Raw genomic sequence first — 27,441 nt, 5'->3', positions numbered from 1 at the left:
ATATCGTGTTGAATCTCTTATTAGTGTCCTTCTTTGGCTTCCTTGGTGGCTCAGACGATAAAAGAGTCTGCCTGCAGTGCGAGAGAGCTGGGTTCGATCCCTGTGTTGGGAAGATCCCCTGGAGAAGGAAATGGCAACCCACTCCAGTATTCTGGCCTGGAGAATCCCATGGTTGGAGGAGCCTGGTGAGCTACCGTCCATGAGGTTGCAAAGAGTCGGACAAGACCAAGCGGCTTCACTTTCTTCTTTGTTTGTCTCCTAAACTCTTTTAAACTTGGAAGTCTATGTTTGATTTTAGTACAGCTACCTCTGCTCTCTTTTGGTTTGTATTTGCATAAATTATCTTTTTCCTTTCTTTGCTTTTCAGTCTGTTTGTGTCTTAGGTTCTAAAGTGAGTCTCCTAGGCAGCATGCAGTTGAAACAGAGTGTCTCTATGGTGTTCTGCCATTATCTCTTTTGATTAGAGAGTTTAATTGATTTGCATTTAAAATATTTATGCATGAGGAACTTCTGTCATTTTGCTCTTTGTTGTATATATGCCTTACAGCTTTTTCGTCATTCATTTCATGCATTCCTATCTTATTTTGTATTTAGTTGATTTTTTGATAGTGAAATGTTTAAATCACTTCTCATTTTCTCTTGTACCTATTCCATAGCTATTTTCTTTATGGTTACCGTGAAGATTACATATAACATCCTAAAGTTACAAATTCACACTAGTATGAACTTACACCAACTAAATTTCACTCACTATCAAACATTTTCTGTTTATAGCTCTGTTCCTGCCTCTTTCAGTAGTTGATGTCACTGATTACATTTTTATGCCCCAAAACATAAGCTAATAATTCTTTTAAATACATTAGTCTCCTTAATTATGTAGAAAACAAGATGCTGAGTTTCATACCAAAGATACAGCAATAGTATTTACAATAATAATTGAGGGTTTTTTAAGTGTATTTGTAGAAAACAAAAAGTACAGTTGTAAACCATTGCTACAATAATACCAGCTTTTTATAATTGCCCGTGTATTTACATTTATTGACATTTTTGTTTTTCCAATGTCCTAGTGTCTTTTCCTTTCTCCTTGGAGGACTCTCTTGAACATTTCTTGCAGGGCAAGGCTAGTGATCACAAATTCCCTTAGCTTTTGTTTATCTGGGAATGTCTTCATTTCTCTCTCACTTTTAAAATATTTGTTTATTTACCTGTTTATTTCAATTGAAGTATATATGTGTGTGAGTGCTCAGTCACTCTCAGTCGTGTCTGACTCTCTGTGACCTCTTGGTCTGTAGCCTACCAGGCTCCTCTGTGCGTGGAATTTTCCAGGTAGGAATGCTGGAGTGGGTTGTCCTTTCCTTCTCCAGATCTTCCAGACCCAGTGATTGAACCTGGGTGGGTCTCTTGTGGCTCCTGCACTGGCAGGATCCTTTACCACTAGCGCCACCTAGTTGATCTACAATGTTTCACTAATTTCTGCTGCACAGCAAAGTGATTCAGTTATGAATATATATAGTCTTTTTCATATTCTTTTCCATTATGGTTTATTACGGGATATTGAATATAGTTCCCTATGCTATAGAGTAGGACCTTGTTTATTTTTTGTGTACTTTGTGCGTATAATAAAAGAAATTTTTACATATTAGATAAAGGGAAGTCATTCTGTTTTATGCATGAGTTAACTTGAATTTTATGCTCATTAGAATAGCCTGTTGGTGGCCTATTGAACATGCATTGTATATCTGCTTTAATTATTAAAAAGAAAAGGGCACATTGACCAGAAGAATGTCCGTGTTAAAAATAAAGAGGAAATTCCTGTCTTCTGGGATTGCCATTGCTGGTCCTCCTTTGACGATAAGACTCGCTTCCAAGGTGCCAAGGCCATGCTGACTTGCTGATCTCTGATCCATGTGGGGTTTTATTTCTTTTTGTTTTTAAATCTTGAAGAAATATAATGTTCTTTGTCTTGACAAGATGCAAAACTATGCTTGGAAACCATGCTTCTCCAGAGGAGCTTGTCAGAGTAATATGGGGAGCTGGTCTGGGCTAGTCTTTAGTTTGGCTCACATAAAACTTTTCTTATTATAGAGCATTTATTGATTATTTTTATTGACATTTGTATTTGCTAATCCCAGAGTCCTAATTTATGCCTTTCCTCTTTGGTAACCGTAGTCTGTTTTCTGTGTCTCTGATTTTGTTTTGTTTTGTAAATAAGTTCATTTGTATAGTTTTTAAAAGACTCAACATATAAGTGATATCATGTGCTATTTGTCTTTCTCTTTCTCACTTCACTTAATATGATAATCTCTGGGTCCATCCAGTTGCTGCAAACAGCATTATTTCATTCTTTTTTTCCCCCATTCTTTTTTATGGCTGAATTGTATTCCTTTGTATATATACACACCACATCTTTATCCATTCATCTGTTGATGGACATTTAGGTTGTTGCCATGTCTTGGCTATCGTAAATAGTGTTGCCATGAACATTGGGGTGTATGTTATCTTTTCCAGTTAGAATTTTCACCAGATTTATGCCCAGGAGTGGAACTCCTGGATCATATGGCAGCTCTATTTTTGTTTTTTTTTTAAGGAACCTCCATACTGTTCTCCAGGCTTCCCAGGTGGTGCTAGTGGTAAAGAATCCACCTGCCAATGCAGGAGATGTAAGAGACGTAGGTTTGATCCCTGGGTTGGGAAGATCCCCTGGAGGAGGGCATGGCAATCCACTCCAGTATTCTTGGCATGGAGAATCCCATGGACAGAGGAGCCTAGCAGGCTACAATCCACAGGGTCACACGGAGTCGGACGTGACTGAAGTGACGTAGCGCACACACATATACATAGGGTACTCCACAGTGGCTATACCAGTTTACATTCCCATTAGCAGTGTAGGAGGGTTTCCTTTTCTCCAAACCCTCTCCAGCATTTGTTATTTGTAGACTTTTTTGTCTATGGCCATTCTGACTGGTGTGAGGTAATACTTCATTGTTGTTTTGATTTGCATTTCTCTGATAATTTGTGATGTTGAGCACCTTTTCATGTGGCTTATTTGCCAACTTGTGTGTGATCTTTGGAGAAATATCTAGGTCTTCTCATTTTTTGATTGGGTTGTTTCCTTTTTTTGTTACTGGGTTATATGAGCTGTCGGAGAAGGCAGTGGCACCCCACTCCAGTACTCTTGCCTGGAAAATCCCATGGGTGGAGGAGCCTGGTAGGCTGCAGACCCATGGGGTCGCTAGGAGTTGGACATGACTGAGCGACTTCACTTGCACTTTTCCCTTTCATGCACTGGAGAAGGAAATGGCAACCCATTCCAGTATTCTTGCCTGGAGAATCCCAGGGACGGCAGAGCCTGGTGGGCTACCGTCTATGGGGTCGCACAGAGTCGGACACGACTGAAGCAACTTAGCAGTAGCAGCAGTATATGAGCTGTTTGTATATCTTGGAAATTAAGCCCTTGCTGGTTACGTTATTTGCAGGTATTTTCTCCCAATCCACAGGTTGTCTTTTCATTTTGTTTATGGTATACTTTGCTGTGCAAAAGCTTGTAAGTTTTATTTTTATTTCTGTTGTCTTGGGAGACTTACCTAAGAAAACTATGCTTCAGTCGTGTCCGACTCTTTGCGACCCCATGAATGGTAGCCTGCCAGGCTTCTCTGTCCATGGGATTCTCCAGGCAAGAATATTGGAGTGGGTTGCCATTTCCTTCTCCAACTTTCACTTGCACTTTTTTTTTTGCTGTGCTAAAGGTTTCAAGTTTTATTTTTATTTCTGTTGCCTTGGGAGACTGACCTAAGAAAACTGTGCTATGATTTATGTCAGAGAATGTTTTGCCTATGTTCTCTTCTACAAGTTTTATGGTGTCATGTCTTACATATGTCTGTAAGCCATTTTGAGTTTATTTTTGTGTAGGGTATGAGGGGAGTGTTCTAACTCCTTGATTTATACGTGGCTGTCCAGCCACTTGCTGAAGGGACTGGCTTGTCTTCATTGTGTATTCTTGACTCGTTTGTCTAAGATTAATTGACCGTAGATGTGTAGGATTATTTTGGGGTTCTCTGATTTTGTGCCACTACTACCTGATTTTGATTACTGTAGCTTTGCAGTGTTGTCTGACGTCTGGGAGGGCTATGCTTCCAGCTTTGTTCTTTTCTCTCAGGATTGCTTCGGCAATTCCGGGTCTCTTATGATTCCATAAAAATTTTGGAATTATTTGTTCTAGTTCCATGAAAAACGTCATGGGTAATTTGATGGGGATCACATTAAATCTGTAGATTGCTTTGGGCAGTATGTCCATTTTAATAATATTAGTTCGTCTAATCTAAGAACATGGTGTCTTTCCATTTTTTTGTATTCATATTCCTTTATCAGTGTTTTAGAGTCCTCAGCATATAAGTCGTTCACCTCCTTGGTTGAGTTTATTCCTATTCATTTTATTTTTTAATATAATTTTTAAAGGAATCTTCAAAAAGATTTTTTCCCTTTCTGCTGTTTCATTGTTAGTGTAAAGTAATGCAGCTGATTTATGTGTGTTAATCTTGTATCCTGCTACCTTGCTGAATTCATTTATCACTTTGGTAGTTTTTATGTGGAGTCATTTTATACCTAGTATCAGATTGGATGGCACCCAGCACCTAGTCTGAGACCCACGGCTCATTAATAAGGCCATGATACCTTTATACCCAATAGTCCCTAATCCTTATATACTTCTGAAAAAAAATACCCCCAGACTGCAGCTGGTTCTCACTCTCAGATTTAAAAGATGCCTTCTTTTTCATCCCATTGGCACCAGAATCACAATACTTGTTTGCACTGAAGTAGAAATCCTCATCACTACCCCCTCAGTAGTTGACCTACCCCAAGGCTTTAGAGATAGCCCTCACCTTTTGGAGCAGCCCCAGCCAAGGACCTACAAGACGTGACACTTGACGGGGTAACGCGTATTCACTATATAGATGATCTCTTGATCTGCTCCCCACTCAGTCCCACACCATTATATATACCACTCAGGTCCTTAATTTCCTGGCTTATTGGGGTTATAGAGTGTCCAAATCTAAGGCCCAGTTGGTACAACAAGTGTCCTGTTTTGGGATTATTTTTACCCCTGGTAGGCGCAGCCTTCTTTCAGATCATACACAGGTGATACCCCATCTACAGATTCCCTCTGCCTATAAACAACTACAAGCATTTCTGGGCCTAACTGGGTATTGCAGAGTCTGGGTACCTAACTTGCATAGCCCCCTATATCAGTCATTAAAAGGTAAGGAAGATCAGGTACCCCTGAAACGGAGACCAGTCCAACAGGAGCTGTGGACACTTGAAGGAGCCTCCTCCACAGCGCTCCCACTTTGGGTCTACCTAACCCTTCCTAACCATTCTGACTCTGCACCCAGAAAACGGGGAGTGTGGCCTTGGGATCCTGACCCAAAGACTAGGAGAAACCACACCACCAAAGCCTATCTCTCCAAACAGCTCGATGCACTGTTAAAGGCTGGCCTCCTGTCTTAGGGCGCTAGGGGCACTGTCCCTCCTAGCAGAGTAACTGAAGGTTACTCTGGGGGCCCCCATTCAGGTTCTGATTGCTCACCGGGTGCCAGGCCTACTAAATAATCAAGCCTCAACCTGGCTGTCAGACAGTAGAATTCTCAGATAGCAAGGTGTTTTCAGTTGAAAGCCCACAGATATGTTTGAGTATTTGCAAGACTCTAAACCCAGCAACTTTACTGCCCTTACCAGGATGAGATGACCCTACTCAAACTTGCTCTGAGATCCTGATAGTTTCTCCCAGTGTCCACCCAGACCTCTCAGACCAACCCTTAGCCAATGCTGATTACATCTGATTTACTGGTGGAAGCAGTTACATTACAGATGGAAAACGCAAGGCTGGATACACTGTCACGTCCCTTTATGGGAATATTGAAGCTCGAGTTCTAGCCCAGGTGACGTAGGCCTTCCCAGGTGGCACTAGTGGTAAAGAACCCACCTGCCAATGCAGGAGATGCAGGAGACTCAGGTTTGGTCCCTGGCTGGGGAAGATAACCTAGAGGAGGGCATGGCAACCCACTGCAGTATTCTTGCCTGGAGAATTCCATGGACGGAGGAGCCTGGTGGGCCACAGTCCATGGGGTCGCAAAGAGTTGGACAGTCCTGAAGTGACTGAGCACGTTTGCGGGCATGTTGGGTGCATATGTTAATGAGTGTAATATAACCCTTCTTGTATTGATCCTTTTTTTTTAATCATTGTGCAGTTTCCTTCTTTATCTTTGTTTTCGGCTTTTGTTTTAAAATCTGTTTTGTCTGAAATGAGTATTGTTACCCTTGCTTTCTTCTTATTTCTGTTTGCATGAAATTACATTTTCCATCCCCTTACTTTCAACCTATATGTGTTCTTTGCTTTAAAGTGGATCATTTGTAGGCAGTATATTGTAGCCTCTTGTTTTACTATCTAATCTGCCACTTTATGTCTTTTGATTGGAACAGACTGTTGACATACGAGGTAATTATTGATAGATATGTATTTATTGCCGTTGTAAACCTTGTTTTCCAGTTGATGTTACATGTCTTCTTTTCCTTTCCTTTTGTGGTTTGATGGTTTTCTTTTATATTATGCTTGTGTTTTCTTCTTTCTGGTTTTTGTGAATATAGTGTATGTTTTTTATTTGTGTGTGTGTGTTAGTCGCTCCGTTGTGTCTGAGTCTTTGCAACCCCATGGACTGTAGCCCACCAGGCTCCTGTCCATGGGATTCTCCAGGCAAGAATACTGGAGTGGGTGGCCATTTCCTTCTCCAGGGAATCTTCCAACGCAGGGATCCAACCCGGATCTCCTGAATTGAAGGCAAATTCTTTTCATCTGAGCCACCAGGGAAGCCTCCATTTACTTTAGACTGGTATTCATATATATTCCAAACACATTCTAAAAAGCAAACAAACAAAACCTATTTTCTTACCTCCCACACATTTTATGGTTTTGACGTCTTTTATATCTTCATGTGTATCCTTTTCTTGTTTGTTGCAGCTGTTATCACATGTACACAATTGTTTTAAAATTTTTTAATTGGTGTACTGGTTTATTTAAGTGATCTACTTTCTAGTTGTGTTTTTCTCTTTCCTGTAGTTTCTTCCTTCTTTCCAGTTTATTTATTTTAATGTTTTTTAAATAATTTATTTTAGCTGTGCTGGATCTTCATTTTCATGCACAGGCTTTCTCTACTCATGGTGAACTGGGGCTACTCTGCATTATAATGTGCGGGCTTCTCATTGTGGTGGCTTCTCTCGGTGTGGAGCACAGGCTCTCGGCCTGCAGACTTCAGTAGTTACGGCACAGACTCAGTAGTTACGGCACGCAGGCTCCGTTAGTGGCGGCGCACAGGCTCGGTAGTTACAGCACAGACTCAGTAGTTACGGCACGCAGGCTCGGTAGTTACGGCACAGGCTCAGTAGTTACAGCACAGACTCAGTAGTTACGGCACAGACTCGGTAGTTACGGCACAGACTCGGTAGTGGCGGCACAGACTCGGTAGTGGCAGCGCGCAGGCTTGGTAGTGGTGGCGCACGGGCTTAGTCGCTTCCTGGCATGTGGAGTCTTCCCAGACTGGGGATTGAACCTGTGTTCCTCCTTTGACAGGCAGATTCTTACCTACTGTACCACCAGGGATGTCCCCTTCTTTCCTATTTAGAGAAGACCTTTTGGTATTTTTTTAACGGTAAAAGTTTAGTCTTCTGTATTATTTTAGTTTTAGCTTGTCTGAGAAATTCTTGCTCTCTCCTTTTCTTTTAATGATAATCTTGGTAGGTAGAATATCCTAGGTTGCAGGTTTTTCCCTTTCAGGATTTTGAATTTATCTTGCCACTTCCTTCTGGCCTGCAGTATTTCTGTAGAGAAATCAAAGGATAGCCTTATGGGAGTTCTCTTTTAAACTTTTTTTTTTTTTTAATCTCCCTCACCTTTGAAGGACTGCTTTGCTGGGTATAGGATTTTGGATTGACATATTGCTTTTCTTTGAGCACTTTGACTGTATTGGCTAACTGTCTTCTGGCTTCCGAAGTTTCTAAAGAGAAATGGGCAAATAACTTAACTGTGGGTTTTTTGTATGTGGCAATTTGCTTCTCTTTTAAATGCTTTCAAGATTTTCTCTTCCTGTCTTTTGAAACTTTGATTATAATGTATCTTGATTTGGGTCTCTGAGTTCCTCATATGGTGAGCTTGGGTGTTTATGTTCATGTCTTTGATCAAATTTGGGAAGTTTTTCAGCCGTTATTTCTTCACATACTCTCTGCCCACACCCCTCTCTCTCTCAGACTCCCACAGTGCTGTTGCTCTCACTGTTGGTATCCTGCAGGCCTCTCTGGCACTGGTTACTTCTCTCCAATCTTTTTTCTTTCTGTTCCTCAGACTCACTAAATTCCATCAAGGTAACTGATTCTTCTGCTTATTTGACTCTTCCTTTGAATCCCTTTGAATTTAGTGAATTTTTCATTTCAATTTCTGAACTTTTTAGCTCCAAAATTTTTTTCTTTCTTTCTAGGTTTTCTGTCTCTTATTGGCATTTTGGTTTTGTTCATATATCATTCTCTGACTTTTCCACATCTTCCTTTAGTTCAGTCCTTATCTAGTACATTTGACATGAGATCTTTTTCAGATGTAATTTTTTTTTTTTTCCTTTGACTGGGCCATACTTACTTATTTCTTTGTATGCCTTGTGATTTTGTTGTTGAAAACTGGACATTTGAATCTAATAATGTGGTAACTCTAGAAATCAGATTCTCTCTCTTGCCAAGTATTTGCTGGTTTTTGTTAATTTGTTTTTATTGTAAGCAGTTTCTGTTCCAGGGAACATCTTAACATGTAAATTTAAGGTCTTTTCTAAACCTGTGTCTTATCCTGAGCATGTGTAGTTACTTTCTAATTTTTCCTGTCTGTGCAGCTAGTTTGAAAGTCTTTGTCTTTAATGTCTAATTCCCAAAAGAGGAAAAAAGAGAAAAGTGGGTGGTGGGAGAACAAACCAGTCTTTTAAGTCCCCTGGAAATCACTTTAGCCAGCGATGGGCATTTGCAACAGTAGGAGGAAGTACAGAGACTATGGAAGCCACCTCCTTGTCTGCACCTCTGGGATCAGAAGCAGTCAGTGATTGGAGCACAGATCCCCTTATCTGGAGGACAAGGACCCTTTCTGCCACCCTGGCTCCCACAGGCTGTGTGCAGGCTACTCCTGGAACGTGTGCACAGTTGCCTGCTCTAGTAGGGGCAGGGGATAGGTAGCTGCTACTACTGTGCTAGGAGCTGAAGTTGACCAAAATTAACTGCACTGTATCGTCCAAGGCTTCCCCTGCAAGCCTTCCAATTGCAAGCCTCCATTGGACTCTGGAGTTCCACAATAGTCCCATCAGACAGTTTCTGATGTCTGTCTGTGGTCTAGGTAGAGAAACAGATTCCTGGTGCTTCCTGCTCCACCATTTTCCCAGAATTCTCTCTCTCAAATTAATTGTTTTCTATATAATAGGAGTGAGGTGTCCAATTTCATTCTTCTATGTTGTGTCCGGTTTTTCCATCACCATTTGTTGAAAATGCTATTCTTTCCCTATTGAGTTATCATGGCACTTTAGTCAAAAATCATCTGACCACTGATGGAAAGGTTAGTTTCTACGCTCTTTGTTCTGTTTTGTTGGGTCTATAAGTCTGTTTTTATGCCATTGCCACACTGTTCTGATGACCATTGCTTTCTAATAAGGGCCTCCCAGGTGGCAGAGAGCCCGCCTGCCAATGCAGGAGACACAAGAGACACATAAGTTTTGACACCAGGAAGTTGAGTCCTCCAACTTCATTCTTTTTCAAGATTGTTTTGGCTTTTCTGGTTCCCTTGCATTTTCATGAATTTTAGGATGAATTTATCAATTTATGCAATACAGGCAGCTAGAATTTGAATAGCAACTATATTGAATCTGTTGATCAATTTGGGTAGTATTGACATCTTAACAGTATTACATCTTCTGATCCACGAACACAGATGTCTTTATGTTTATTTACATCTTCGTTAATTTCTTTCAACAATGTTTTGTAGTTTTCAGTATACAAATGCTCTATTTCGTTTGTTAAACTTATTCCTAAGTATTTGCTTATGTTTGATGTTACAGTTAGTGGGATTGTTTCTTTAATTTTCTGAGTGCTCTTTGCTAATGTATAGAAAAATAACTGATTTTCATATGTTGACTTTGTATTCTGCAACCTTGAAACTCATTTATTAGACCTAATAGTTTTTCTGTGGAGTCTTCTGGATTTTCTATATAAAGAATCATATTATCTGCTAATAGAGATCGTTTTTCTTCTTTCCAGATCTTGCTGCTTTTATTTCTTTTTCTTTTCTAATTGCTTTGTCTAGAACTTGCAGTACAGTGCCAAGTGGACATGATGAAAGTGGACTTCTTTGCCTTGTTCCTGATCATTGGGAGAAGGGTTTCACTCTTACATCATTAAGTATTATGCTAGCTATATTTTATAAATACTTGTTAACAGGTTGACATATCAGTACTTAGTTTGTTGAGTGGGTTTTTTTTTTTTGTAATCATGAAAGAGTGTTGAATTTTGTCAAAAAATGCTTTTTCTGTCCATTAAGATGATCATTTGACTTTTGTCCCCTTCTAAGGTGTATTATATTGTTTGATTCATATGTTGAAGCAACCTTGTATTCCTGGGATAAATCCCACTTAGTCATAGTGTATGATTCTTTATATGTTTCTGGATTCATTTTGTTTGGATTTTGTTGCAGATTATTGCATCTTTATTCATAGGGAATATTGGTTTGGGTCTGTAGTTCTCTTGTGATTGTCTGGTTTTGGTATTAGGTAGTACTGGCCTCATGGAATGAATTGAGAAGTATTTTCTTCTTCCTCTTCCTCCTATTCTTCTTCTTCTTTTTTTTAAGTTTGAAAAATATTGGTTCATAATATACTTTTATTCAAAGAAAAATAATACCTGATCACTTCAGGTGTCCAAGTGACCGTTCGGAACCTTGAACCTTAACTTTGATGGGTATTGACCCAAAGTTCTTGATGAACTTTTTCCAGTTTCACCCCAGTGGGGGTGGCAGGTTGCCAGACTCTTTCACAAGTACTAACAATCCTGGTAGTTTACAGTGTAGTTCTGGTTCTGTTTGCCATCCTCAGCAGTATTGTGAGAGCCTTTCTTCTGAAAACTGTCATATCACAGGAGTGCTTTATAGCTGGCTTTGGAGGGGAAAAAAAAGTTCAAAGATGATTTCTAAGAAGTTATTTTGGTAGCTTTGTATTTTATTGATGCTGTATAGAGCAGACCTGAAAATTCCTTTCATTTTTTTCTTGCATTTTCAACATTAGAAACGGCTATTTTAGCTGTTTTTCAGGATCATTCCGTAGAAATGTCTCATTGATTCCTTTGTCATCCTAAACTACACATTTTGTCACTCAAAGCCACAGTGAAACCAAGAGGCATGGTCCTGAGACCCCCACTGGGCATCTTTCTGAGCCCCTTTGTGATCCAGCCCGCTTCTCGCCCACAGGTACCACGTACACAGACTTCTCGGCCGGAATCTCCAGGGATGACCAGCCCCTCCCCGCGCATCCAGATAATCTCCACTGATTCTGCGGTAGCCTCACCTCAGCGCATTCAGGTACCGCACCAGTACCTCTGGGGCCCAGCCACCTGCCCTCCATGATTCCGTTCCAAAAACAAAGCTACCTGAGGGTCTCAGTAAGGAGCTGTGCTTCTTAGGCATCCAATATAGTGCAGTCTCATTTGTTTTTTAAAACATAAAAGGAGAAAGAGTTTACCTTTGCTAAGCTAACTTACTTTTAGTCTAAAAGTCTAAAGTGTCACTTCAAACTATTGGAACGAAGTACCGTTTTATAACGTTTGTACTTCAGAATTGAGAGGCAGTATGTCCTGGTATACTAGTAGTTAAGAGTATGGACCCACTTGAAGTCAGATTCCAGTGCTCCACTTTATAGCTTTTCTAACATCTCAGTTTTTTCATTTAGAAAATGTGCATAATAGTAGTGTTTACCTCATAAGGTTATTAAGAAGAATCAGTGGATATTGCTTGTAAGATGCTTAAAATGATGCTTGGCACATGATAATGTTTGGTGTGCATTCGTTATCTATAATAACTATTACTAGTAGTAGTATCATTCCTGTTAACTATTTCATATTCACTTATGGGAAGGTTAGTCTTCTCCAGGGCTCTGAGCCTGCCTCTGGCTCATTGAACAAAGAGAAGATATGTGTATTGAAATCATGATCAGCAAGCAGGAAGAAGGGGAAAGTACTGATGACACAAATTAGATTCATAGTTCCCTCAAAAGGCTGAAGCAGAAGACCAAGCCAAAGCACATGAACAGAAATGAATGGCAGAAAAAACACTAATTATGTAACAGAAGTCTGAGAAAATATCAGGCAGACAGGTATTCGAGTGAATTAGTTAAGGATTGCTTTCATTTTCAGTTTGTTTACTTTAAGCTAAGTAAAAGTGAGCAGTATGCTGTAATGACAGATGGTTTCTATAGTATTTCCCCATTCTTAAAAGTGGTTTAAAAAAGAAAAAGTGGTTTTATGGATTGTTCAAAACTAACCATAAAAGAGTTATATTAAGGAAAGTGAAATGAGTTGTTAAAAATTATATTTTCATCATGCCTATGTTACATAATAATCGTAAATACAGAAGTTCATATACTTGTCATTTTTTTCACTTCATACCAAGTAGGACACACATATCTGAGTGTTTGGAAATTCAGAAGTAATTGGTCCAACGTTAATGAGGTTTTACTATTCTTCAGAATTAGAAACTTTATGTAGCTAAGTTATTTTTTCTTTCACTTTGTTCTTATTTGCTGATTGTGACTTGAAAATGAGTCCTTTATAGTTCAATCCAGTAGGTGTTAGGATCCTGCCTACATAACTCTCCCAGGTCTGGAAAAGGGGCGAACTCTGTGTATTTAACCGTGGCTGTTACCTTGTGGTTTCATAACCGTCCAAGGGCAGGTGAGAACATAGAACACTCCCCCAGAAGACTCCAGCTAGTCTTGGAGCTAGTGTATATTTCAAGAGAGCATATATAGCCCCCTGTATTGGTGTACAAAGAATCCTTGTTTTCTTAAGGGCTGTTTGGGCATCCCAATTCATCCAGTGGGGTATTCCCATGCCCTGGTGCTTGGCCCATGGTTCCACCACTGTCCTGGCTAGAATGCAGTTAGATTCTTGAGCCAGAAGTCTTGTAGAATGGATCTGTGGTGTTGTGCTTTCAGTTTCTCTAGAGAAAATAACCCCTTAGCATGAGTTTTATGTATAGTAAATATAGCTGAAAATCTTTTCATTGTGAACTGTTGATAAAATTGAATATACGTTGCTTCAACTGAAGTGTGTTTGAAGGTTTGGTATTTTAAAGAAGAGTTATGGTCATAACCAGCTTAAGTTGGTTTCTAGTTCTTGATGTTGGTGCCGATGTCTTCCATGAAGTTTTCCTTTCTAGCCCTGACTTCAGTGTTGGATCTCTAACCCATTGTGGGAAAAGATTTCATTTCCTGTTGTTTTAATGAGTAACCTGTGCTCTGACCCAGATAGCAGCTCTGTGATAAGGTTGTGAGGGAAAGATTGTTCAATAAGGATGGCAAGCTGTGCAACATTTAGGAACTTTTGGCTCTGAATGGAACAGACTTTAGGATTAAATCTTGTTTCTACTCAGTTGTGTGACCCTGGGGAAGGTTTCTATAACATCTGTAACTGTTAAGTGGCGATAGTAATAATACTTATTTTATGACATTGTAAAAAGATGAAGAGATAATGCCTATAAACCTATAGGAAGTAGACATCAATAGATGTTAGCATCTGTGTTATGATTTTTTAATGTTTTATTTTCATACAAGTTCAAACGTAAGGAAAATAATGCATAAGAATCTTGTATTCCCCTTATACAGATTCACCAGTTTTTGCTGTAACATTCTGAGTGTATGTATAATATATTTTTTTCTGAATCATTTGAGAATAAAAATAGGGACATCACACTTCTTTGCCCTGGATACTTCAGTTGTATTTTCTTTGGAGAATGACATTCTCCTACATAATTATACTATAGTGACCAAAATGAGGAAATTTAATATTGAAACAAGCCATTATCTAATCCGTAGTCCAAATTCTAAAATTTCATCAGTTTCCTCAACCAAGTCCTCTATAAGTTGTTTTTTCCCCCATCCTAGGATTTCTTTTTACTGTTTTTAATAATGACAGCAAAAATTAAGGTGCCAGTCAGCACAAGACCAACAACATATCTAGTTGTCCAGACCAGCAGAGGGCTGCCCTGACGATGGATTTGTGTCACTGCTACATGTCATCCCACTGGCTGCAAAAGGGCTTTGGGACCACATGGGGACGCTCCCGGTGCAGGGAGAGGCAGGCTTGTGACTGGGGTGGAGAGCTGTGGTGTTTGGGGAATGCAGAAGTCTAGTGCAGAAACTGTGGGAGGAAGATGATGGAGGTAAGAAGAAATGCCTGCTTGTCTGAGAGGGAGGCCTCATTGGAGCAGTCCAATCACAAAATCTAGCTTCTCAGGAAATTTCATGAGTTTTCATCATATGCAGTCTTTCTAGGCCAGTGGTTTTCAAACTATGTTCTTTATTACTTCCAAGATTATGCAAATATTATGTTCAAATGTCATTTTTTAATCCAGCTTTTAAAGTGATTTGTTCTTGTTCAGTCACGTCTGACTCTCTGCGACCCCGTGGACTTGCCTGTCCTTCGCTGTCTTCTGGAGATTGCCCCGTTTCGTGTGCATCGAGTCAGTGATGCTGTAGATTAAAAGACAAACACTCGCACACATCACGTACCAACCCTGACGTGCTGGAGGCCACTGTGCTCACTTGGACACCACCTTCATTCTCTGTGGGGCAGATCTTGGCTTGAAGCTTCTTTTCCACCTGTGGATTTTAAGGCTTCCCTGGGCTATTCCTCCACACTCTCCATTCACATTTATGTTTTCAGTAGAGCATAATTGTACTTATTGTTTGACTGAAGGAAATGTTTAAATTTAAGCTTATGAAATACATTTATATGATATGGTGCTTTTTTAATCTCTTTTTTTTTGGATGTTTCACCTGTTACTAGAAAAGACTTCTGCTGTTGATGTTTTTTAGAAGTTTGGAATCCTCATTACATTCCCCAGGGGAATGCATCTTGGGCTCCTGCAGCTTCCTTCCCTACGTCTCTCTTCCATCAGCTCTTTATTCCTGCACATCGTTCTTGAGCTGCCAGTGCCTGCTCTCTGTCCTTTGTCCATCTGCAGCCATCTGATGCTTCCTCTCTCCCTCTGATAACTCTGGTGGCTCCTCTCAGGTTCTCATAGGAGTTGTTTGTATGTGTTGAATGGGTAGTAGACATACTCCGTAACTGAGTCACACCAGACAAAGGAAAAGACGAATCTCCCCCCGCCCCCCATCTCTCCCAAGAGTAGCCGCTGTTGCCATATTGCTTATTTATTTTTTCAGAGGTGGGCTTTGCACCTACACCTGTGAGTATACACGTAAGCATACAGCATAGTTGACACGCCTATCCATGTTGTGCCCACACTGCTCTGCACTTGACTCTTTTGGAGTAAAGTGGTACAAATAGAGCTGCCTCTTTTTATTAAGTAAGGTTTTGAGATTTCATTTTATGAATGCTGTGATAAATAACCTTTCACCTGAGAGTATTTCTGTAGGATCAATTATTCAAAACAGGGTTGCTGGTAGTAAGAGTGTGTCATGTATAATTTTGACAGTAGTTGCCAGACTGCCTTCCAAAGAGGTTCTGCCAGTTTATACTGCCAGCCTGGTATGAGAGTGCCTGTTTCCTTACACACTCAGTGGAATATTTTGAGAGGGGTGTGTGGGGGTGGGATGGGGCTGGGTATGTGTGTGTTTATGGCCCAGAATGTGGTCTGTCTTAGTGAATGTTCCATGCAGGCTTCAGAAGAATGTATGTTCTGCTGTTGCTAGCTGGAGTATTTTACAAATGTCAGTTATATCAGTTCAGTTCAGTCGCTCAGTCGTGTCCGACTCTCTGCGACCCCATGAATTGCAGCACGCCAGGCCTCTCTGTCCATCACCAACTCACGGAGTCTACCCAAACCCATGTCCATCGAGTCGGTGATGCCATCCAACCATCTCATCCTCTGTCGTCCCCTTCTCCTCCCGCCCCCAATCCTACCCAGCATCAGGGTCTTTTCCAATGAGTCAACCCTTCGCATGAGGTGGCCAAAGTATTGGAGCTTCAGCTTCAACATCAGACCTTCCAATGAACACCCAGGATTGATCTCTTTTAGGATGGATTGATTGGATCTCCTTGCAGTCCAAGGGACTCTCAAGAGTCTTCTCCAACACCACAGCTCAAAAGCATCAATTCTGCGGCGCTCAGCTTTCTTCACCATCCAACTCTCACATCCATACATGACCACTGGAAAAACCATAGCTTTGACTAGACGGACTTTTGTTGGCAAAGTAATGTCTCTGCTTTTAAACATGCTATCTAGGTTGGCCATAGCCTTCCTTCCAAGGAGTAAGCGTCTCTTAATTTCATGGCTGCAGTCACCATCAGCAGTGATTCTGGAGCCCAAAAAAGTAAAGTCTGACACTGTTTCCCCATCTATTTCCCATGGAGTGATGGGACCAGATGCCATGATCTTAGTTTTCTGAACGTTGAGCTTTAAGCCAACTTTTTCACTCTCCTCCTTCACCTTCATCAAGAGGCTCTTTAGTTCTTCTTCACTCTCTGCCATAAGGGTGGTGTCATCCGCGTATCTGAGGTTATTGATATTTCTCCCGGCAATCTTGATTCCAGCTTGTGTTTCTTCCAGCCCAGCGTTTCTCATGATGTACTCTGCATATAAGTTAAATAAGCAGGGTGACAATATACAGCCTTGACGTACTCCTTTTCCTATTTGGAACCAGTCTGTTGTTCCATGTCCAGTTCTAACTGTTGCTTCCTGACCTGCATACAGGTTTCTCAAGAGACAGGTCAGATGGTCTGGTATTCCCATCTCTTTCAGAATTTTCCACAGTTTATTGTGATCCACACAGTCAAAGGCTTTGGCATAGTCAATAAAGCAGAAACAGATGTTTTTCTGGAACTCTCTTGCTTTTTCGATGATCCAGCGGATATTGGCAATTTGATCTCTGGTTCCTCTGCCTTTTCTAAAACCAGCTTGAACATCTGGAAGTTCATGGTTCACGTATTGCTGAAGCCTGGCTTGGAGAATTTTGAACATTACTTTACTAGCATGTGAGATGAGGGCAATTGTGCGGTAGTTTGAGCATTCTTTGGCATTGCCTTTCTTTGGGATTGGAACGAAAACTGACCTTTTCCAGTCCTGTGGCCACTGCTGAGTTTTCCAAATTTGCTGGCATATCGAGTGCAGCACTTTCACAGCATCACCTTTGAGGATTTGAAATAGCTCAACTGGAATTCCATCACCTCCACTAGCTTTGTTCGTAGTGATGCTTTCTAAGGCCCACTTGACTTCACATTCCAGGATGTCTGGCTCTAGGTGAGTGATCACACCATCGTGATTATCTGGGTCGTGAAGATCTTTTTTGTACAGTTCTTCTGTGTATTCTTGCCACCTCTTCTTAATATCTTCTGCTTCTGTTAGGTCCATACCATTTCTGTCCTTTATTGAGCCTATCTTTGCATGAAATGTTCCTTTGATATCTCTAATTTTCTTGAAGAGGTCTCTAGTCTTTCCCAATCTGTTGTTTTCCTCTATTTGTTTGCACTGATCGCTGAGGAAGGCTTTCTTATCTCTCCTTGCTATTCTTTGGAACTCTGCATTCAGATGAGAATATCTTTCCTTTTCTCCTTTGCTTTTCGCTTCTCTTCTCTTCCCAGCTATCTGTAAGGCCTCCTCAGACAGCCATTTTGCTTTTTTGCATTTCTTTTCCATGGGGATTTTCTTGATCCCTGTCTCCTGTACAATGTCACGAGCCTCTGTCCATAGTTCATCAGGCACTCTGTCCATCAGGTCTAGTCCCTTAAATCTATTTGTCATTTCCACTGTATACTCATGAGGGATTTGATCTAGGTCATACCTGAATGGTCTAGTGGTTTTCCCTACTTTCTTCAATTTAAGTCTGAATTTGGCAATAAGCAGTTCATGATCTGAGCCACAGTCTGCTCCTGGTCTTGTTTTTGCTGACTGTATAGAGCTTCTCCATCTTTGGCTGCAAAGAATATAATCAATCTGATTTCAGTGTTGACCATCTGGTGATGTCCACGTGTAGAGTCTTCTCTTGTGTTGTCGGAATAGGGTGTTTGCTATTACCAGTGCGTTCTCATGGCAAAACTCTATTAGCCTTTGCCCTGCTTCATTCTGTACTCCAAGGCCAAACTTGCCTGTTACGCCGGGTGTTTCTTGACTTCCTACTTTTGCATTCCAGTCCCCTATAATGAAAAGGACATCTTTTTTGGGTCAGTTATATCAGGGTGATTGATAGTGCTGCTCAGATCAACTATATCCTTATTGATTTTCTGCAGGCTTAATCTCACAGAGATGTGATAACTCCAGATGTAACAGTTGATTGCTTCTTTTTGGCAGTTCTGTCTGTTTGTGCCTCATGTATTTTGTTGCTCTGTTACTCAGTGCATGCACATTTAGGATTGTTATGTCTTTGTGGGGAATTGAGCCATTTTATCATATGAAGCCCTTCTTTATGCCTGAAATTTTCCTTGTTCTGAAGTCTGCTTTCTCTTCAAGGTAGTTACCGTAGCTGTCTTTTGACTTCTCATTTTTCATCTGTCTGGGTTTAGGGTTTTCTGAAGACAGTGTATAGTTGGAGTCTTCTTTTTGTTATCCAGATGGCAGTCTCTTTTGGGTGGTGTATACGGAACATCCACATTTAAAGTGGATTGTGAATATATTTGAATTAATAGCAACCGTGTATGTAACTGTTCCTGGTGTGATGCCAAGCTTCTTTTTCTGCCTTTTCTAGTTTTGATCGAGCAACTTATCTGATCCACTTTTATCTCTTTTCTTAGTGTATCACATATACTTCTTTACAACTGTTTTTAGTTGTTGCCCTAGAGTTTACAATGTACATTTTAAACGAATCTAAATTCATTTTCAACTGACAGTATTCTGTTTCACCTGTATTGGGAACCTTTTCACAGTATTGTCAACCCGTGCCTCCCATCCTTTGTAATATTGCTATAATTCATTTCACTTTCCCACATGCTGTAGTCACTCAGTACATTGTTAATTTTAACAGTTTTTTTTTTTTTGAAGATCGATTAAGAATAAGAAAAACAAGATTTGTTTTACCTTCATTAATTCCTTCTTTGATGTTCTCCCATTCTTTATGTAAATGCAAGTTCCCGATCTGTTCCATTTACCTTCTGCCTGAAGAAAACCTTGGGACATTTCTTACAAGGCATATCTGCTGGTGACGAATTTGTAAAGTTTTTGTCTGAGAAAGTCTTTATTTCACTTTGACTTTTTCGATATTGGTGTTTTTGTTTTTTTAATGATTTTCTGTGAAATACATGACATAAAATTAAGCATTTTAAAGTGAAGAGTTCAGTTCAGTTCAGTCGCTCAGTCGTGTCCGACTCTTTGCGACACCATGAATTGCAGCACGCCAGGCCTCTCTCTACATCACCAACACCCGGAGTCTACCCAAACCCATGTTCATCGAGTCGGTGATACCATCCAACCATCTCATCCTCTGTCATCCCCTTCTCCTCCCACCCCCAATCCTACCCAGCATCAGGGTCTTTTCCAATGAGTCAACCCTTCGCATGAGGTGGCCAAAGTATTGGAGTTTCAGCTTCAACATCAGACCTTCCAATGAACACCCAGGATTGATCTCTTTTAGGATGGATTGATTGGATCTCCTTGCAGTTCAAGGGACTCTCAAGAGTCTTCTCCAACACCACAGCTCAAAAGCATCAATTCTGCGGCGCTCAGCTTTCTTCACCGTCCAACTCTCACATCCATACATGACCACTGGAAAAACCATAGCCTTGACTAGACGGACTTTTGTTGGCAAAGTAATGTCTCTGCTTTTAAATATGCTATCTAGGTTGGCCATAGCCTTCCTTCCAAGGAGTAAGCATCTCTTAATTTCATGGCTGCAGTCACCATCAGCAGTGATTCTGGAGCCCAAAAAAGTAAAGTCTGACACTGTTTCCACTGTTTCCCCATCTATTTCCCATGGAGTGATGGGACCAGATGCCATGATCTTAGTTTTCTGAACGTTGAGCTTTAAGCCAACTTTTTCACTCTCCTCCTTCACCTTCATCAAGAGGCTCTTTAGTTCTTCTTCACTCTCTGCCATAAGGGTGGTGTCATCCGCGTATCTGAGGTTATTGATATTTCTCCCGGCAATCTTGATTCCAGCTTGTGTTTCTTCCAGCCCAGCGTTTCTCATGATGTACTCTGCATATAAGTTAAATAAGCAGGGTGACAATATACAGCCTTGACGTACTCCTTTTCCTATTTGGAACCAGTCTGTTGTTCCATGTCCAGTTCTAACTGTTGCTTCCTGACCTGCATACAGGTTTCTCAAGAGACAGGTCAGATGGTCTGGTATTCCCATCTCTTTCAGAATTTTCCACAGTTTATTGTGATCCACACAGTCAAAGGCTTTGGCATAGTCAATAAAGCAGAAACAGATGTTTTTCTGGAACTCTCTTGCTTTTTCGATGATCCAGCGGATATTGGCAATTTGATCTCTGGTTCCTCTGCCTTTTCTAAAACCAGCTTGAACATCTGGAAGTTCATGGTTCACGTATTGCTGAAGCCTGGCTTGGAGAATTTTGAGCATTCCTTTACTAGCATGTGAGATGAGTGCAATTGTGTGGTAGTTTGAGCATTCTTTGGCATTGCCTTTCTTTGGGATTGGAACGAAAACTGACCTTTTCCAGTCCTGTGGCCACTGCTTGAGTTTTCCAAATTTGCTGGCATATCGAGTGCAGCACTTTCACAGCATCACCTTTGAGGATTTGAAAAGAGTTCAGTGGCATTTAACTATTCATAATACGATGCAGCCACCTCCTCTGACAAGTTCCAAAACATTTCTTTCACTCCATCACTCCCCTTACCACTGTGCAGTTTTCCCTGTTCCTCCTCCCACCTGGTCCCTAGTGGTTGTCTGAATTCTATCTCTATGGATTTATCAATTCTAGATATTTTATGCAAATGGAGTCACACAGTATGTGACCTTTTTTGTGTCTGGCTTCTTTTGTGTCTGACATAATGTTTATCCACATTTATGGCATGTATGTTATTCTTTTTCAGGGCTACATAATACTCCACTATGTGTGTGCCATAATTGATTTATCCATTCATTGACGGAACCTCCTTCACTTTTGAAGGACATGTTTGTCAAATATAGAATTTTAGTTTCGTGGTTTATTTCAACAGCTTTTGAAATATTTTGCTCTGCCATCTTCCGTCTTGCATGGTTTCTAAAGACAAATCTGCTCTAAATTTTTTTTTTTTCTTTTTAGGTGAGGTGGGCTTTTCTCCCAAAGGGAGAGTGGGAGAGAAGTCTTTTCCCATCTTTTTGACAGGAAGAGTTAAACTTCTTATCTTTTTTTGGTCTTATAAATAGGATATACTTAAATGTAGTCTTTGAGTACTTACTGTGCTTGCTGTTTTCTGAGCTTCATGGATCTGTGGTTTGGTATTTTGTCATTAATTATGGAAAGTTCTCACCTATTATTACTTTCAGTATTTCTTCTTCTTTCTCCTTCTGGTATTCTAGTCACATGTATGTTGTCTCCTGCAGCTGTCCCATCGTTCTGGGGTGTCGTGTTCTGGGTTTTGTGTGTGTGTTTGTGTTTTCCGCGCTTTTCCCCTCACATTTCATAGGAGAGCTCCTAGGGACCCATCCTCAAGCTCACCATCTGTTCCCTTGGTTGTGTCTAGTGAGCCCGTCAAGGCGTACATCATTTCTGCTATACTATTTTTGATTTCAAGCGTTTTATGTTTTCTGAGAATTTCATCTCTCTGTAGATTTCTCATGTGTTCTTGCATGTCGTCAATTTTTTTTCCTTCAGAGATCCTTAGAATAGTAGTCATGGGTTATTTTAAATTCCTTATCTGATAATTCTAACATTTGTGTCACATCTGAGTCTGGGTCCAATGCTTGTTTTATCTTTCCAGATTGTATTTTTCTTATCTTTTGAAATTCTGTGTAATTTTTTTTTTTTTTTTGCTAAATGTCAGACAATATTGGCTGTGTTAGATAATAGGAACTGAAGTAAATCTGCCTCTACTGTGAGGGGTTATGTTATTCTGGCTGGGAGTTGAGCTGTGTTTAATGTTTGCTATAACTGTAAGTGGCTGAGACTTCAGATTCCTCTAGTGCCTTTGTTTTTTGTCCTCTTCACTTTGAGCTTCCCTAGATATTCCTCCTCAGAGAGTTTGTGTCTTGAAGCTCAGCCGTAATCTGCTGTTACCATTCTGTAGCCCAATTGGTAAGGTGAAAGGGAAGGGTGGTGGTTGTTCAGTTGCTCAGTTGTGTCCAACTCTCTGCGACTCCATGGACTGCAGCACACCAGGCTTCCCTGTCCATCACCAATTCCTGGAGCTTGCTCAAACTCATGTCCATTGAGTCGGTGATGCCATCCAACCATCTCATCCTCTGTCACCTCCTTCTCTTCCTGCCTTCAATCTTTCCCAGCATCGGGGTCTTTTCTAATGAGTCAGCTCTTCAAATCTGGTGGCCAAAGTATCGGAGCTTCAGCTTCAGCATCAATCCTTCTAATGAATTATTCAGAGTTGATTTCCTTCAGGATTGACTGGTTTGATCTCCTTGCAGTCCAAGGAAGTCTCAAGAGTCTTCTCCCAACACCATAGTTCAAAAACATCAATTTAGCTCGGTCAGTAAAGAATCTGCCTGCAATGCAGGAGACTTGGTTTTGATTCCTGGGTTGAGAAGATCCCCTGGAGAAGAAAATGGCAGCCCACTCCAGTATTCTCGCCTGGAGAATCCCATGGACAGAGGCACTTTGCAGGCTACAGTCCATGTGGTCACAAGAGTCGGACACAACTTAGCAACTGAACCACCACTACCACCAGCCTTCCTTATGGTCCAACTCTCACATCCATACGTGACTACCGGAAAAACCATAGCTTTGACTAGATGGACCTTTGTCAGCAAAGTAATGTCTCTGCTTTTTAATACACTGCCTAGGTCTGTAATCTTACGATGAAATCTCAGTATTTTAGTGGGCCTTTGTCCTTGGGCTATGACCTTCACAAGTATTTATTTATTTCCCCTGCCCCCACTTATATGAGAAAGGCAGGGTAGAGGGACCTGAAGTTGAAGAAAAGCCCTTTCCCCAGTGGGATAAGACAAGTCTCTGGTAAAGTCTTTTCTCCTGGGGAATAGACCTTTGTTACATTGAGTTTTTTGTTTTGTTTTGTTACCAAGAATACTCTTCCCTTCCCCTGCCAGAGTCACTAGAGGGTCATTCTCATCTCTTTACCAGGAGAACCAAGTGGGATTCCTGGAGCTGAAACTCATGAAAGTGTGGGACCCTCTATGACTGTGTCCTCCCCCCCACCCAGGAGTTTCTCACTCCCCTGCTAGTATGTATGAGGTCTCCAGGCTCACTGTGATTACCACTGGTGTCTCCTACCCACTTGGCTTCTGATCCACGTAAAGAGACCTCAGACTTGATGACTTCACTTCTCTCCAGATCTCAGTTTGCCTCACAAAGGTCAGCTCTCTGATGAGCCCTCAAGGAAAGTCCTTGATCTTCAGTTTGTTTAGTTTTTTTCCTTATTTTAAGGACAGAATGATGAGTTCCTAGCTCTTCATGTGTTGAAGTTGAAACTGGAAGTGTACTTTGAACTTGACTCATCTGTCTGGTAGTTTGTTGGACATCCTCTCTTGGACATCTCATACTTGGCAAGCCAGAAACAGACTTTCAGTCCCTACCACCTCTTGCCCGTCCACTCGCCTGCTCAGGCTGGAAGCTGGAGAGTCGTTGCTGACTCCTCCTCCTCAGTGCTCACGCCTGCCCCGCCTGCACCCCTGTCCTGCCCCCTCAGCTCGCACCTGGGCCACGCCGGGGCCACCCTGACTGTCCCCCGGATTCCAGTTACTTGTTTTCCTTTTTTTCCAGCCAACATCTAAGACCTTTGTTTCCCATCATTCCCTCACTTAAAACTTTGAGTGTATTTAGAAAACATGTTTTATCTTATTTAAGAAAGAAAACTTTGTCAAATATTTTACCCACCTAAACTTGTAAGAATTGAGGCGTCAGTGGTGCCAAATGGAGAAGATGCTTGTTTTATCACTGTCGCCTGTGAGCAACACTAATTATTCATCTGAGTCATTTATTTAAAAAATCATTTACCTTTTTGTGTAGTTCAAAAAATTTTTGAACATTTTATACCTTTTTTCTTTTAAATTTAGTCATCTTTGCTGTTGTTCTTTGTTATACTCTAACATGTGCTGACCTGTAATGCTGACAGATTGTGGATGTATGTGCATATAAAATAGTATAGGATAGGTGTCCAGTACTACAAGGAACCAGAAGATCTGCTTCTGGGGGGAAACAGCCCCCGAGTGGCTCTCACTGTGCTTAGAAACCCCCACTCCCTGCAGGGCCAGCCCCCGCCCCTCTAGATCCTTGGGCCCTGACATCAGTCCCCAGAGTTCCTTCCTCTCAGGACTTCCCACATGCCAGAACGCTTCCTGTTGCTTAGAATGCACTTTTCCCTAAACCTATACCTGGCATCCTTCTCCTCGGCCTTTAATCTTCTTTGAAATGTCGCCTCATCACAGAGGCCTTCCCTCATCTCTCTTTCTAAAGTGCCTGCATTTTTCTCTCACCCCAGCCTGATCTTTCCCCTCAAAGAATGTATCATACACTTAAATTATTTCCTGGTTGGTTTGTTTACTTGCTTTTTGCCAGTCTTTCTCATTAAACTAAAAGCTTGGTGAAAGCAGGCACTTTGTCCGTAATGCCTGTCTGCTAGCCTAGTACCAGCAAAGGTCCACCCAGTCAAAGCTATGGTTTTTCCAGCGGTCATGTATGGATGTGAGAGCTGGACCATAAAGAAAGCTGAGTGCCGAAGAACTGATGCTTTTGAACTGTGGTGTTGGAGAAGACTCGAAAGCCCCTTGGACTGCAAGGAGATCCAACTAGTCCATCCTAAAGGAAATCAGTCCTGGGTGTTCATTGGAAGGACTGAAGCTGAAACTCCAATACTTTGGCCACCTGATGCGAAGAACTGACTCATTGGAAAAGACCCTGATGCTGGGAAAGATTGAAGGCGGGAGAAGAAAGGGACGACAGACGATGAGATGGTTGGATGGCATCGCCAACTCCATGGACATGAGTTTGAGTGGACTCTGGGAGTTGGTGATGGACAGGGAGGCCTGGCTGCTACAGTCCATGAGGTCGCAAAGAGTCAGACACGACTGAGCGACTGAACTGAACTGAGCCTCATGCCTGACACACATTAGTGAGCCACAGAAGAAAGTCCTGATTTTCTCAGTGGGGGAGAACTGATGAGATGAAATGGCTGAGACAAGATTTCCCAAGTGAGGGAGAGAAGTGTGAGAGCTTAGAGAAGGTCCTGTTATGTTCTGGGCCGTGCGCCAAGCGCTTTCACATGTGCTGTTTCACTTCCCTGGTGACCTCTTCTATGGAGATGTAAGCAGGCTCGGGAAGCTCGAGGGCCGCTCCACACTGATGCCGCGGGGAAGCGGTGGGCAGGCATTCCAGTTGTGGCTGCAGCTCCAAGTGCCGTGTAGGAATCACAGACTCAGGTGTTCACAGGACCAGGCAGAGGCGGAGGAGGGCACGGCAGGGGTTGGGGAAACCAGCTAAAGGGGCAGCCGCGCCCACCCAACTGGTACCGGGGGAATGTGGGCCCAGGACGGCCAGAGCTGCTAGTTTGTTAAAAAGAGCTCTGTGTATGTGTGTGTGTCTGCATGCGTGCACACCGGTGGTCATTTGTGTCTGACTCTTGGTGACTCCATGGACTATAGCTCCCCGAGGCTCCTGTGTCTGAGGGTTTTCCCAGGCAAGAATACTCGAGTGGGTTGCCATTTCCTCCTCCGGGGGTCTTCCCAATCCAGGGATTGAGCCCACATCTCCTGCATTGCAGGTGACTTCTTTACCCCTGAGCCACCAGGGAAGCCAGAAGAGCAGTCAGTAAACAGGATTTTTATGGGAAATATCCCATTTTTAAATGTTGTCGATTGAGGTGTTTTTGGTTTTTTTTAACGTAAAATTTGGGAAAAGGAATGGAAAGTTACCTTGTGACTCAGTTTTTGCCTTCAGGCCATCTGTTTGCAAGCTGTTCTTTCCAATAGAAACAGTGGGCCCAGACTGGCTGGAACAGAGAGGGTGAATAGACGAGAATGGCAGCATCTTCCCAACCCAGGGGTAGAACCCAGGTCTCCCACATTTCAGGGAGATTCTTTGCCAGCTGAGCCAGCAGGGAAGCAATGTATCAGTCACATTGGAACAAAAGCACTTTTCAAAAGCAGCATTAAAGCAGCACTGATAGTAACCAGGCTGTGGAAGGCCTTAACCTTAAAAGTCAGAACAGTGTCCCTTCTTCTAAAACCCCCCCAGCGCTCCCTGCCCTGCCCGCAGTCTATTACAGAGTTTGCAGGTTGGGAGTCTGAATATTTGTTCCAAGTAAAGAAATTAAAGTTTGTCTCTTGTGTTTGTTTCCTGGGGCTGCTACACAGAGTACCACAAACTGAGTTGCTTAAAACAACAGAAGTGTGTTCTTCTCACAATTCTGGGGGGCATAAACCTGAAACCGTGGTGTTGGCAGGGCCAGGCTCTGTCTTAAGGTTCTAGGGAGCGTCTCTGCTTGCAGCCGAGTCACGGCCGCCTCTGCCTCTGTCATCACGTGGCTGCCTTTTAAAGGGCGGTGCCGTGTGCTGTCACCTGAAGTCGACTATGTTCGCAAAGGCTGTTCCAAGTTAGGTCACGTGTGTGAGTCCTGGGGATTAGGGCTGAGACATCTTTTTGAGGGGACATGATTCTCCCCCCCACACCTTTCTCCTCCACAGGAGTCTTAAACTTTGGATACGTCCTCTCAATTTGATGTCTCCTCAGTCTCATTACGGAGTCTGCCTGCCCGTGTGTCAGCAAGATCTCTCGGCCTTATGGTCACTGTGAGTGAGGTTCCAGAACACTTCAGGAAGAAAGGGAGAGCTGACAGGCGTGAAGAGGATGTCAGACCTCTGACTCACAGATCTCCAGGCTAGGGGAGGGCCTTCCGAAGGCCATTTAGCATCCCTTCTCACGCAGTAAGGCAGGAGGCCCTCCCTTGGCAGCCGGGACGCGTTGTCTCACCCAGTCTGCTGTCCTGCTTGTCACCCAGTTTTCTGTCTCCTGTTGGACTGCTCCAGGGGCCTGGGCATGCCGCAGGTTGTAACAGTGAAAGTCCTTCCTCTCCTTCCTGCTGAG

The 27,441-nt window shown here is 42.0% G+C and overlaps 1 protein-coding gene across 18 annotated transcripts in view; it reads left to right on the top strand.

Annotated features, from left to right (window-relative positions):
- NR2C2 (nuclear receptor subfamily 2 group C member 2) overlaps positions 1–27,441 on the top strand; it is a 115,131-nt gene that overhangs the window by 59,726 nt on the left and 27,964 nt on the right. For all 18 annotated transcript variants that reach the window (XR_014064377.1, XR_014064375.1, XR_014064381.1 and 15 more), the window contains one exon: positions 11,528–11,638. Coding sequence is in view for 10 of the 18 variants with exons in the window: in XM_081526393.1 (XP_081382519.1) it covers positions 11,528–11,638 (111 nt within the window). In the remaining 8 variants the exon portion in view is untranslated. The remainder of the gene's footprint in view (positions 1–11,527; positions 11,639–27,441) is intronic.

The sequence above is a fragment of the Giraffa tippelskirchi genome, chromosome 9 (assembly GCF_054371585.1).
Source record: "Giraffa tippelskirchi isolate mGirTip1 chromosome 9, T2T-mGirTip1v1.2.pri, whole genome shotgun sequence".
NCBI lineage: Eukaryota > Metazoa > Chordata > Mammalia > Artiodactyla > Giraffidae > Giraffa > Giraffa tippelskirchi.
Note: the sequence above shows the minus strand (reverse complement) of the source record. Positions and strands in the feature narration are given on the sequence as shown.